The sequence below is a fragment of the Gracilinanus agilis genome, chromosome 2, assembly GCF_016433145.1.
Source record: "Gracilinanus agilis isolate LMUSP501 chromosome 2, AgileGrace, whole genome shotgun sequence".
NCBI lineage: Eukaryota > Metazoa > Chordata > Mammalia > Didelphimorphia > Didelphidae > Gracilinanus > Gracilinanus agilis.
In genome coordinates, this window is record NC_058131.1 from 310093155 (window position 1) to 310105939 (window position 12785).

Genomic DNA, 12785 nt, shown 5'->3' on the forward strand with positions numbered 1-12785 from the left:
TTTAATGGAGATTTTGGTTCACAGAAAAGAAAATAATTCTGTATTAAGTATAGTTTTATGTAGGAAAATATTCTGCACAATGCACTTTTGTATTTTTCTTGGTTTAATTCCTGAACCTTTTAATGGAGCCTTTTAGACTGTATGAAATATAGCAAATGTGATGAGCACAAAGATTTACTGAAAGAATTATCCACTTCATTAATATGAATATAAACAGGTTTCCAAATATAAAAAGTTCAAGCCTTTGTATTTTGGTTTTAACTTTAATCTATGATACTCTGAATCCAATTTGAAGTTGACACTAAATATTTTAGCAGTTTTTTCTCAATTAGGCTGATTAGCTTTTTTCAAAAAATCACTTAAAATTATTCCTACAATCTGCAGCAATTCTATAATATCTCAGTTATGGAAATGTTTGAAAAAAATAGGAAAAAGATGCATAAATCATTTTTTCTTCTAAAATATAGGTGAAGTGATTATAACAACACCCCATAGCCTCTTGAGACTTCTGAAGTATCATAGCTTGTTATTTCTCAGACTCTGTCATCTTATTTTTGATGAAGTTGAAGTGTTGTTCTTTGAAGCTGGTGAGCAAGTGAGTATATTGTATATTTAAATGCCATTGTGAATGGTTTGGCAGGGCCATAATATATAGAGATCCTAGGCCTTAATAGAAGACTTGTTTCATCCCAGGGATTCATTTCTGCAAGTATCAGATAATCATATTCTGAGTTAGGTTTTGTGCATGTTTATCCATGTTGTTAGGTGGTATCCATACAAGCCATATTTTATTAAATCAAATAATTGTTTTTATAGATGCTTACTATTTTAGACTATTTCAAGAAAACTATTATAATTGAAGAAAGGGAATCTGCACCTCATCAGATTGTAGCTGTTGGAGCTCATTGGAGCAAACATATAGAACTTTTAACGAAAGAATTTATGAATGATCCTTACATTGTTATAACAGCCATGGAAGAAGCTGCTCTTTATGGAAATGTCCAGCAGGTAAATCACAAGTGTGATTTTTTTCTTATTGCAGAAATTCAAGCTATGTATTTTAATGTTAGTATATTTGTAACAATAATTTAGAAAATGTTAATTAAATTAAAAAAAATTTCAAGGTATATTTTTAAGAGTTCGAGGCTATAGAATCACCATATTAGTATTTAAACTAGACGGTTTTGTCTATTTGATTTCATCAAAATACTGTCAATAAAAATTAAGAATAAAGAAGTTTTTTCATTCCAGTTATCCTTTTTTCTATTACTAGGTAGTGCAACTTTGTCTAGACTGTGAAAAAACCTCAACATTACTTAGAATGCTTGAATTCAGTCCAAGTCATGCTCAGAAGACCTTGATATTCACAGGTTCTGTGGCTGAAGCAGAAATAGTTTGTAAGGTAAGAATTTCTAGTGAAAAACAGATGCATTATGTTCTCAAAAGAGTTTCTCAGAAGCCTATGCCTCCATCTAGAAGTGGCTTTGGTCTTGAGAACTCAGGCTAGGTAAACATTGGCTGCAAGGATTATAAGGCAAAGAATTAAAAAAAAAAAACACCACTGATTCTTACATACTGAGTTATAGCAGAACATGGTTAGAATAAATATAATTTATGTTCATTATATTTTGGTTCCAGAATTGAGAATCTAGTTTTTCAGAAAAGTCTTATCTATGCCACCACTGGAAGAAATAGAATATTTCATCTCCAAAGATTTTGGCTTTGTGTCACAGCTTTCTTCCTTTTTTTCTCCTTTAATAGCCCTCTCCCAAAGAAGTATAGTACAATGGTAATTTGGAATAGTGCAATGTACAGTCAAGTATATAAAGTACAAAATTACTTTACCACAAAATATGGAAGTATTAAAATACAAACTACAGATTAGTTAATTAGTTTCTTACTAATCTACTAAGATCAATTACCTTACAGTGATTCTTTCATTCCAAGTGACCTGGAAAATTCCTCTATTTCCCATCTCTGAGTCATTCTCTTCTTTCCTTCTTTATATATACTCATAGTACAAAGTCAGGATCCTCCTTTTCCCCCCAGTAATCCCCTTAGTCTTTGTCTTCTAGGGTAAAGGTTTTTAACCCTACAAGATTCCTCAATTTTCAGCATAGTCTGGACTTAGAAGAGTGGTAAGGTAGTTCAGACTTTTAATGTGATCCATAAGTCACAGGTACTTCCTTAGTTCTTTGGCCTTGAACTATTAACACATGAGGTTCAGATACAAACATTTCACTTTACATCAGTATAAGAGGTAACGTGTCCTGGAGCTCTAATGTGTTCACTTCATGTAAACTTAACTCTGAAACATGTAACTACTGAATCATGTCACAACCATATAAGAGGCATTTCAGCAGGTCATTACCTTAGCCCCCATTTACTTTTAGATTTCATTGTAATTCTATGGAACATAATTGGAAGATACAAAAACAAATTGAGAGGGCACCTAAGTGGCTCAATGGATTGAGAAGCAGGCCTAGAGATGGGAAGCCCTTGGTTCAAATTTGGCCCTGGACACTTCCCAGCTATGTGACCCAGGGCAAGTCACTTAACCCCATTGCCTAACCCGTACCGCTCTTCTGCCTTGGAGCCAATACACAGTATTGACTCAAATGGAAGGTAAGAGTTGGAAGATGGAGGTGAAGTGACTTGCCCAGCATCACACAGTTAGGAAATATCTGAGGCCAAATTTCACCCCAGGGCTTCCCGTCTCTAGGCCTGTCTCTCAATTCACTGAGCCACCCAGCTGCCCCCAAGAATTTTTTTTAAAAGAATAAATTGAACAAACTGATCCCCTGGAAGCCATTTGCTGAATACAACAATTTTATTTTCTCAGTCTTTGAAGATAAGATCCTTTTTTTGTCTTCTTGTTTAGTCATTTTTCAGTAGTGTCTAACTCTTCATGACCCCATTTGGGGTTTTCTTGGCAAAAATATCACAATGGTTATTCGTTTCCTTCTCCAGCTCATTTTATAGATGAAGAACTGAGGCCAACAGGGTTAAGTGACTTCTCCAGGTCACAGAGAGAAGTCTTTCTGTCACCAGGCCTTGTGTGCTCTGTCTACTGAGCTGCACTTAACCTTATGGTTATATAAACCAAAAACTTAATTGTCTCTCCCAGTCTAGGGAAGTATATTAACCAGTAATATAACACATTTAGAGAGTCTTTGACATCAAAAGATTTATACAAACCAAAGAAAAGGGCTATAAAAAAGTACAACAGCCTAAAGTCGTTTCATGTGAGGGCAAACTTTTGCTATTCCTGAAAGATAAGTATTAAATTGATTATAATGGTCTAATTGACCATAATTAAGACTGAGTCATAAGGAAAAATTTAATTGTATTTGTTTTCCTGTGCTTCAAAAGTAGGAAATTGGAAAGATTTTCATCCCCAGAAAAAGATTTTTCATAGTATAAAGGCATTATAGGCTAGTGTCCCTGAAAAACTTATTTGGTTAAATCATTCTCCAAAATTCTAGATAAATGAGGTTGGCTTAAAAATAGACTACCTCAGCAATTATTCTTAGTTTGAACTTTATTGAATATTTTTGAATTTATACTTATTGAAATTATACCTTAAGAATTTTTTTATTTCTTCAGGTAGTGGAAAGCAGTTCAATATTTTGCTTGAAAATGCACACAGAAATTGCTGCTAATTTTAAAAATGTATTAGAGCAATGGAAAAAAAAGTTAAGTCTTGGGTCTCATATTGTATTGGGTAAGTGCTGTTTTTATTTGTTAAGAGTGGTAGGATAGGAAGGACCACATCTTGATGCTTTTATGAAGCAATTTTATCACATATTCAAAACATGTGAAGCTTTTTATATAATAAATTTCTAAAATGAAGTGTTATTTTTGCAAAATTTTTAACTTGGAGCTACAACCTGAATATGATCAGCAAATGGTCCTGTCCTGAAACAAATTAGAACTTTGAAAAGCCTTCAAATATTGTGATCCAAAAATTATGCTCTATAGACCAAGATTTTTTAATTTGGGGTCCTTGAATATCCTTTCAGAGAGGTATGTGGATAGATTGCAGGGGATACATGACTTTAAATGGGGGAGAAAGTCACATCTCAATTTTAACATAATTGATTTCCTTTGGAGAGTTGTTTCCCTACTCACAAACATATTCATATCTCCTCCATCCTCAACAAAATCTCACTTGATCTATCCATTCCTGCTACCTGTCATCATTAAAGCTCTTACTCTTTTAGTGGCTAAACTTGACAATGCTGTCTATAATAGGTTGCCTCCACAATTATTTTCTTCTTGTCTCTTAGTAGTCTGGTTTCCAATATCCTCTCCAAGGTTACTAACAATCTCTTAATTGCCAAATCTAATGTCCTTGACCTCTCTTGTAAGCCTTTGACAATGTTTTTCATCCTCTTCTCTATGGGTCTTCATTACATTGCTTGATGTCTTATCCTACCTGTCTGATTTTCTCCATTTCTGACTTCTTTACTGGATTTTCATCCAGATCTCAACTATGAACCATGTTCTGTTCTGGACTCTTTTCTCCCTCTGTTACAATTTTACTTGGTAATCTTAGTTCTAGTGGTTTCAGTTATTATCTCTAGGTCTCCAGTCTCACATCTTCCACTGCTAGATTATAGGCTCCTTGGGAGCAGAGACTAGTTTTGCCTCCTTGTATCCCCAGGGCACAGTGCCTGGTACATAGTAGATTTTTAATACTAGTTAATTGATTATATTTTATTTTATATATTTAAATAAAAATAATATTATGAGAAGGGGTCTAGAAGTTTCACCAGACTTTTAAGAAGTCTAGGACACAAAAAAAGGTTAAGAACCTTCTTAGAGGCAGAATCGTGGAGTTAGCCATTATTTTAAAGGTTTAGTTTTAGAGATAAGAAAAATATAATACTGAATGAATCAGTGATATTTTTAAATTGCCTTCTTTGTGCCAAGTACAAGAGTTTACATGCATTCAAGGGTAAAGTTACTGGTGAATATTATGACTGAAAGTACAAAATCTAAAGAAGTGTCAAAATTTGATGAGTCTGGATTTACAATAAGTAGAAGAGACATTTTGAGAGTAAAGGAGATTGCCCAATTAGTAGGAAAGGAGTAGGGAAATTTGGCTAAAAGAATTCTTGGTGTAAAAATATGATGAAAGGAATTTTCTTGAAGAATGGTAAAATGTGAGCCATTTTGAAAATCTAATGTTTCTATTATATTGTTTAACTCTTTGCATTTTTTTTCTTTTCAGTTTTAACTGATGACTGCATACCTCCTTTGGCTATAACTGATGCAACTTGTGTGATTCATTTTAGTTTTCCTGGTTCTCCAAAAATTTTTGGAGGACGTCTATATTGCATGTCTGATAATTTCCAAAGTTTAATTGAACAGGTCTGAATCACTTTTAATGTGGTCTTTGAATATTATTATTTACCTTTAAAAAAATGATTATATACTTAAAAGCTGTAGGGCACCACAATTGAGGCTGATTTGAATTAAACTTTTCCTTCTCCTTCTTGTTTTCCTCAATTTTAAGGGTACTTCCTCTGAACAAGGAAATAAAAAGGCAAAATCTATTTTGCTACTGACAGAAAGAAGTGCATGTTGTGCAGTTGGTGTATTGCGTTACTTGGAACGAACAGATGCTAAAATTCCACCAGAGCTATGTGACTTCACTGCAGGTGTTTTGGAAGCTAAGGAAGATAAGAAGCTCAGAAGACCTCTTTGTCATTATTTTAAGGTTTCTGGTTTTTGCAAGTAAGATGAGTCACAATTTAATAATGACTAATTTTCCAAGTTGGTTAATCTCTGTATATCAAATGATTACATTCAAAAGTGAGACTGGTAATTTAAAAAGTGAAATTATAAAGTTACAGAAAGGATAATTTTTAATTGAGGTAATTTTGTGACACATAGTAACCCACAAAACATTTTTTTCTCTACATGTCAGAAATTATATATCTGGGACAGATAAATGACACTATTAACAGCATTTTTTTTCATCATTGTGACCAGAAAATTATCTGTTCTTCTGGGATCCCTCCCCTTTCGCTCTGCTTCTGCTTAAAAAAGCATTAATTCATTCTGTTGGGTTTTTAAAAATATAAATAAAATTCTCGGACATGGCTTAAGGTAGAGCTTTGAATCTAAGGAAAATAGATGGCAGATTGATTTCAGAAGTATTCATAAAGGTTGTGAGAGAAAAGGCCAAATAAAAAAAAGCCAAAAAACTACAGATATTTTTTAGGTAGCCATAATAAAAAGAAGAGTTAGCTTGTTTTTGGCCTGTGGCAGAGAAAAAGAAAAGAAGTATAGGGTGGTCGTGAGGTATGTGGATAATCAGTATAGCATTTGAAAAACTAGGATTAGTTCCATGCGACTGATAACATAACATATGATATCTAGTGTGTTATTTGTAGTTACATTGATTCTTTTGTGACTGTATTGTTTTTTTTTAAACCCTTACCTTCAGTCTCAGAGTCAATACTGTGTATTGGCTCCAAGGCAGAAGAGTGGTAAGGGTAGGCAATGGGGGTCAAGTGACTTGCCCAGGGTCACACAGCTGGGAAGTGTCTGAGGCCAGATTTGAACCTAGGACCTCCCGTCTCTAGGCCTGGCTCTCAATCCACTGAGCTACCCAGCTGCCCCCTTGTGACTGTATATTTTTGTCAGCATAAGATTTTAAATATTAGAATATTCACAAATAGAATAAAGCAGTTTTATCCTTTTTCTCATAAATTCTCACATTCTCACAAATTGTCATAATAGGTAACAATCTTTCTAGATTTCTAAGTTCTTTGAAGGCATCTAACATAGTTAACCTATTTTATGTGATTTTAAAACAAATACTTTCCTCACTTGTAATTATCCAAATTAATTGTTCTAAATGGCATTTGCATGTATGTCCATTTAACTGATTAATTTTATTCTTTATTTGAAGAATGTAATCTTGATTTTTTAGAGATAAAAGAATATGCCCAGATCGACATCATATTAACCCAGAAATAGACATGCCAAGGAAATTAACTGACCAAACTCTACCAACAGCTGGATATATTAAGGTAAGCTTAAGAACTTTACCAGTGATTTAAAAAAAATCTCTTTTTACCTGACTTCAATTCCTCATATATTCCTCTTTTTCCTAATTGATTCTTAATCTAGCTTAGCAGGGCACCAGCCTTGTCTTCTCAGATTTCAATAACTTCTGCTCCCTCCTCTCTTCTTGCCTTCCCCTCCTAAGGTCTAACTTTTATCTGCTTTGTATCTTATATTTGCCTATTTTATATACATCCTACATGCTTCATTAGGCTCTGAGTCTTCCTTGAGAGCAGTTTTTTCCTTTTTCCTTGTATCTCTAGGACTAGCACATAGCAAATAGTTATTTAATGCTTGTTGACTGCTGACCTGTACTTGAGGGTATTTTGATGATCAATGCATCCTTTTCTAATTGTTCATTTACCATTTGTTTGACCAGTCTCAAGATTACATCAGTATAGGAGAAAGAGCTCCTGGTGAGGAACTTTTTCTAGTAACATGTCCTTGATTACTCTTTTAATAATAAATTCCAGAACTTTGCCACAAATTGAATTCAGATTCACTGGTCTGGAGTTGTAGATTCTGTTTCTTCCCCTTTTAAAAACTGGTACATTTGGGTGTATTCAGTTCCTGGGCTCTTCTCCCACATTCTTTGGTCTTAGTAATTGCTATCTTGGGTTCTGCCAACTCTTCTGGGCAGCAGGATGTAGGTGACTCACTAGATTCAGCCCAGTGCCCTCTTAGCCTTTGCTTTGGGTATTAATCCACTGTTTACTTTTTCCCATCATTTTCAGGTTAGAGGTAATTTTTTAAAACAGAGAAAACCAGAAGTAAAATATGAATTTATTAGGACTGACCTAGGCAGAATTCATTTTTTCTTATAAACCTCTCAGCATCCCAAAACTTTAGAATGTGTGTAAGACTTTGCCCAACTTTCTTCCATGTCTCATATTCAAAGATGCAGTGATCACTTCTGCTTCTTCCTATCTTCCCTTATTTTTTGGGAGGGAGAATAATAATATTCATAGGGGCCATATATACACATAAATTTAGTTAAATAGAAATGTAGAAACAATCCATATGTCCAGAGGTTAGGGGAATAGCCAAACAAACCACAGTATACCAGTGCAGCAAAATGATACTTTACCAGGAGAAAGACCAAAGAGAAATGGGAAAAACTAGAGAAAGGGATGTAGAGCAGAGGCTGAAACAGAGCATGTCCACTGGCTACAAGGATAAAAAAAAATGCAGCAAAATCTGGTAAAGAAAGAAAGGCAAATAAGCTTTTAACCACTCCAAATGAAAAAGTTTAGAGGTTATAGTTTAATGTGTGGTTTTATTTTGTTGGCGTTATTAGTGCTTCAACTTACAATGAAGTTTTTAAAAGAATTTAAACATTAAAGTTTTATGTAATGTAAATAAAAAATTTTTCAGATGTGCCTATTATCTATAATATATATATATATATTTTAGACGGATCTTTAGATTAAAGGTGATGGAAAAGAGAGATTCGGAATCATAAAATCAAAGGAGGAATGTCAGAATCAGAGATGAATAGGATCACGAGGCCATCTGCTACTATTGGGAATTCCCATTCTCTGTCCTATTTCCTTCATTTTTACTAAGCATTCACTTTTCCATTGTAAAAAGATTCAGTTGTAGAATAAAGATTCCTGGTGTTATTTCTTCCATGTTTTTGATGAAGTTATCAATATGGCAAGCTATAGATTGTCCAGATAATTAATCAAAGCTTCCCATCTCTATCCTTATAATGATCTGTTCCTCAGTAATCATTCATTTGTCAAGAAACATAGTGTCTGCCACATAGTATGCACCTACATTTTGAGCAAGGCATCATTGGGTGCTGAGGATTCAAAAATAACAACAAAAAGATAGTCCCTGATCGTAAGCATTTGGCTCTCTCCTCTTTTTGTCTAGATCAGTGATTCCCAAAGTGGGTGCCACTGCCCCCTGGGGGGTGCTGCAGCGATCCATGGGGGCGGTGATGGCCACAGGTGCATTTTAGGGGCAGTGAATAGCTGTAAGGGGGCGGTGATAATATGTGACAGGGCGCTAAGTAATATTTTTTCTGGAAAGGGGGCGGTAGGCCAAAAAAGTTTGGGAACCACTGGCCTAGATGGTCTGTGGTCTATTCAAATGACAGTGTTCTTTCATTTTCTCGTTTTGTTGCTCTTCCATCTTTCCTTCTACTCTAGTTGTATTTCTCCATATGAGTACTATATTCCACTGTTTCTTTTATTCTGTTCTCTCTGCTTAAAGTGTATTAATGCATAGCCATATGAAAGGATCCTAACCCACTCAGTCTCATTGAATCCTGGGAGGTCAAATTTGTCTTCTCATATTGAGACCTTTAATGTTTATTGCTGTGAATAGGCATCCAAGACCATAAGTTACATTGCTGACTTTTTAAAAAAGGATGTTGTCTTCTGTAAATGAAATTGGCAAAAATCTCCCAATGAAATTTAAGAACCCTTTTTATTGTATTTGAATATAGTACAGAGGATCTTTCTTTAAGTCACTTAATTAAACTTAAATGCATCAGTCGTACTGTCTCTACAATTGAGCGGTCTATAAAAGGTGTAAGTTTTTACACACATATATATACATCATTTGCTTAAAATTATCCAGTTTTCCAGTCAACATTTAGTACATTTTTTTCCTCTATTAAAACCCTATTCAGATACCTCAATGCAGTATGCAGATGATGCTGGGCTTTTGAAAAACTATTGCAGAAGCTCCAGCAGGTCTAACAAGCTGGAAGGATTACATATCTAATAATGGACTCTCTGTCTACATGTCATTCAAAGACTAGCCTAGCTAATGCTGATCACCAGGTTTGCCACCAGGTGATTTTTATATGGAAAGGGGCATCTGTGATTTCATGAGGAACAACTCATCTGTTTAAGGCATAGAGGGGTTGTAGAGTGGTCACACCAAGGAAATCTCAAGTTTTTTAAAGTATATATTATGCTTACAGATAATACCTTTCTATATCATGAATGCCACAAACTATTTTGGACGCATAATCGATAAACATGAGGATCTATATGCAGCCCTTAATGTGGAAATGAAGGAATATTTTAAGGAATCCAATAATAAAATGTCTGTTGAAAAAGTTGAGAAGTTTGCATTGTATGGACTATATGAAAAAGCAATTTTTCACAGGTAAGGTACTAACAAAGGAATTTAAAAACGTGATAAATTTAAGCTGAAGTTTAAACTGCTAGATAACTATATCATCACAACTATACTGCTATTGAATTCATGGAACAAATTAATTGCATTATCATGTCCTAGGCACTGGGACAACAAATATAGTGTGAGAATAGATAATTACTATACTGGATGACTGCATGTTGAATGAAAAAGAATTTATTAGGTGTACTCTGTAAAAGGTTCTGAGAATACAGATGCAAAACTCAGAGAGATGTTGCCTGTCCTTGTGGTGCTTACATTCTAATAGGAAGAGATAGCACATAAGGGAATAGTGCTTCACAAAAGGAATTTTGGTCAAAGGAGTTAAAGGAATGGTAGGTGGAGCCATAGTGTAGTAGATTATCATGCCCTTTCCAGAGGCAAAGATAATATTCAATTCCTGTTCTAAAAGCATGAGTTGTCAATAGCGGTATTGGTAAGTGTTGAGGGAAAAAAAAGAAACTTTACAAGGATTTCTATGAGAGCGGATTAACCTTACAAAGAGAACTCCATGCTCTTTTATAACTGTGAGAAAACATTTCTGTTTTATTTTTTCATTCAAAGAATTCAAGAATATATGAAATAGAACCAGGTGGCTTGGTAGATAGAGAGCCAGGGCTGGAGATGAGAGGCCCTGAGTTCAATTTTGACCAAAGATATGGCCTAGCTGTGTGACCCTAGGCAAGTCACTTAACCCCAATTGCCTATCCCATACCACTCTTTCTCTAGAATAGATAGTTAGTATTGATTCTAAGATGGAAGATAGTTTTTTTTTAAGAATATGTGAAATATAGAAGGTTCAAAGCTACTTTTTTTAAAATTTTTAATCATTTATTAATATTCATTTTTAACATGGTTACATGATTCAAGCTCCTACTTTCCCCTTCACCCCCCGCTCTCCCCCCACCCATAGCCGATGCACATTTCCACTGGTTTTAACATGTGTCCTTGTTCAAGACCTATTTCCAAATTATTGATAGTTGCATTGGTGTGGTAGTTTCAAGTCTACATCCCCAGTCCTGTCCTCCTCAGCCCATGCGTTCAAGCATTTGTTTTTCTTATGTGTTTCCTCTCCTGCAGTTCTTCCTCTGAATCTAAATGTGGGCAGCGTCTTTACCATAAATCCCTCAGAGGCAAAGCTACTTTTAAGAGAAACTCTTTAGAGATTTGGGCCATTCATACTATTTTCTATAATGAGTATTACTAAAAGAGCTTAATTATATGATAGATATATATATAACTTGGATTCTAGTGTGTATTTAGAAAAAACAGTTTAGAAATAATGAAGCACATTGAAAGCTTAAGATTTAGTACTTTTCATATTAATAATGACTTTTCAGAATTTATTGTGTTTGCCTTAAATATTAATATATAAAGTATAATTAGATAGTACATAGTTCTTTTTGGAACATAATTGAAAAATTGATTAAATTTGTGAAATTCAAAGAGTCTTTTTCTTCTCAATATTTAAGTTGGGACAAAAGTTGTTGAATTTTAGAGTAAAATATATTTAGCTATTCTTTATTCTCTAGGGTTCAAGTTCTGGATATGAGCCCAAAAGAGGAAAATTGTATCTTTTTTAATGTCCACATAAAATTTATAGATGAAGGCAGAACTAGTGATACTAAAAATCATCAGCTGCTTTATCTACCCCAGAGATTCCAGAATCTACCTCCTCAAGCTGTAGAATTTATTGTTTGTAGAGTAAAACCCATCGATAATGAAATTGAATGGAACCCAAAGGTAAGTTCCATGTTTTCATGTTTTTATATTTTTAAGGTTCTCTAAATAGAGTTACTTAGTAATCTGGGATAGTAAACATGATTTTAAAATGTACCGGTAATGTTCAGAATCTATGTTTGAAACAAGTTTTGTAGCTGAGTATATATGAAATTCCATTTTGTATAAGTTGATTTAATTTAAAATGAATTTTGATAAAAGTGTTTTATCAATTATCTCATTCCTATGAAGCTAAAATAAAAACTGATCCTTTTATTATACACTAAAATACCAATTAATTTACTTATATTTTTAGCATCCTCTCCCATCCAGAAAACATCTCTGAATTCAGTTTATAAAAAGGTCCCAAGGGGTAGGTAGGATGACACTTCCTAGCTATGTGACCCCAGCTATACTTAACCTTCATTGTCTAGCCCTTGCTCTAGTGATTCTAAGATGGAAAGTAAGAGGTTTTGTTTTGTTTTTTTTTTAATAAGTCCCCACAGATAGTTGAAGAGCTATCATTCACATATCTCATAACAGCAAAGCACATTAACTGTATTGTACTCTAACATAACAACTTTGAATCATTAGGATATTAAAATTTGTTTGATGTGCTATTTAATTAGGGGCAGGAAAGTGTCTGATTTTAATTTATTTAAATTTAATTTTTCATAAGTAACCTTAGAAGATTTTCAAGGATAAAATATGGTTTGGCACTTACAGAGAACAAATTGTAGTTACTTCCCCCCTCGCTCAGTTCTCCCTTCCCTTCCACATCCCATGGTCATTATCAGGTTATATCAGTCTAAAGTTAATGAGGTCCTACC

General features: G+C 34.1%; 1 protein-coding gene across 1 annotated transcript in view; it reads left to right on the forward strand.

Moving 5' to 3' along the window:
* Positions 1–12785, forward strand: part of TDRD12 (tudor domain containing 12) — a 63320-nt gene that overhangs the window by 40954 nt on the left and 9581 nt on the right. The window contains exons 15-23 of the mRNA XM_044661446.1: positions 468–595; positions 817–1008; positions 1274–1402; positions 3607–3724; positions 5237–5376; positions 5522–5742; positions 6947–7046; positions 10019–10206; positions 11769–11979. Coding sequence (XP_044517381.1) covers positions 468–595; positions 817–1008; positions 1274–1402; positions 3607–3724; positions 5237–5376; positions 5522–5742; positions 6947–7046; positions 10019–10206; positions 11769–11979 — 1427 coding nt within the window. The remainder of the gene's footprint in view (positions 1–467; positions 596–816; positions 1009–1273; positions 1403–3606; positions 3725–5236; positions 5377–5521; positions 5743–6946; positions 7047–10018; positions 10207–11768; positions 11980–12785) is intronic.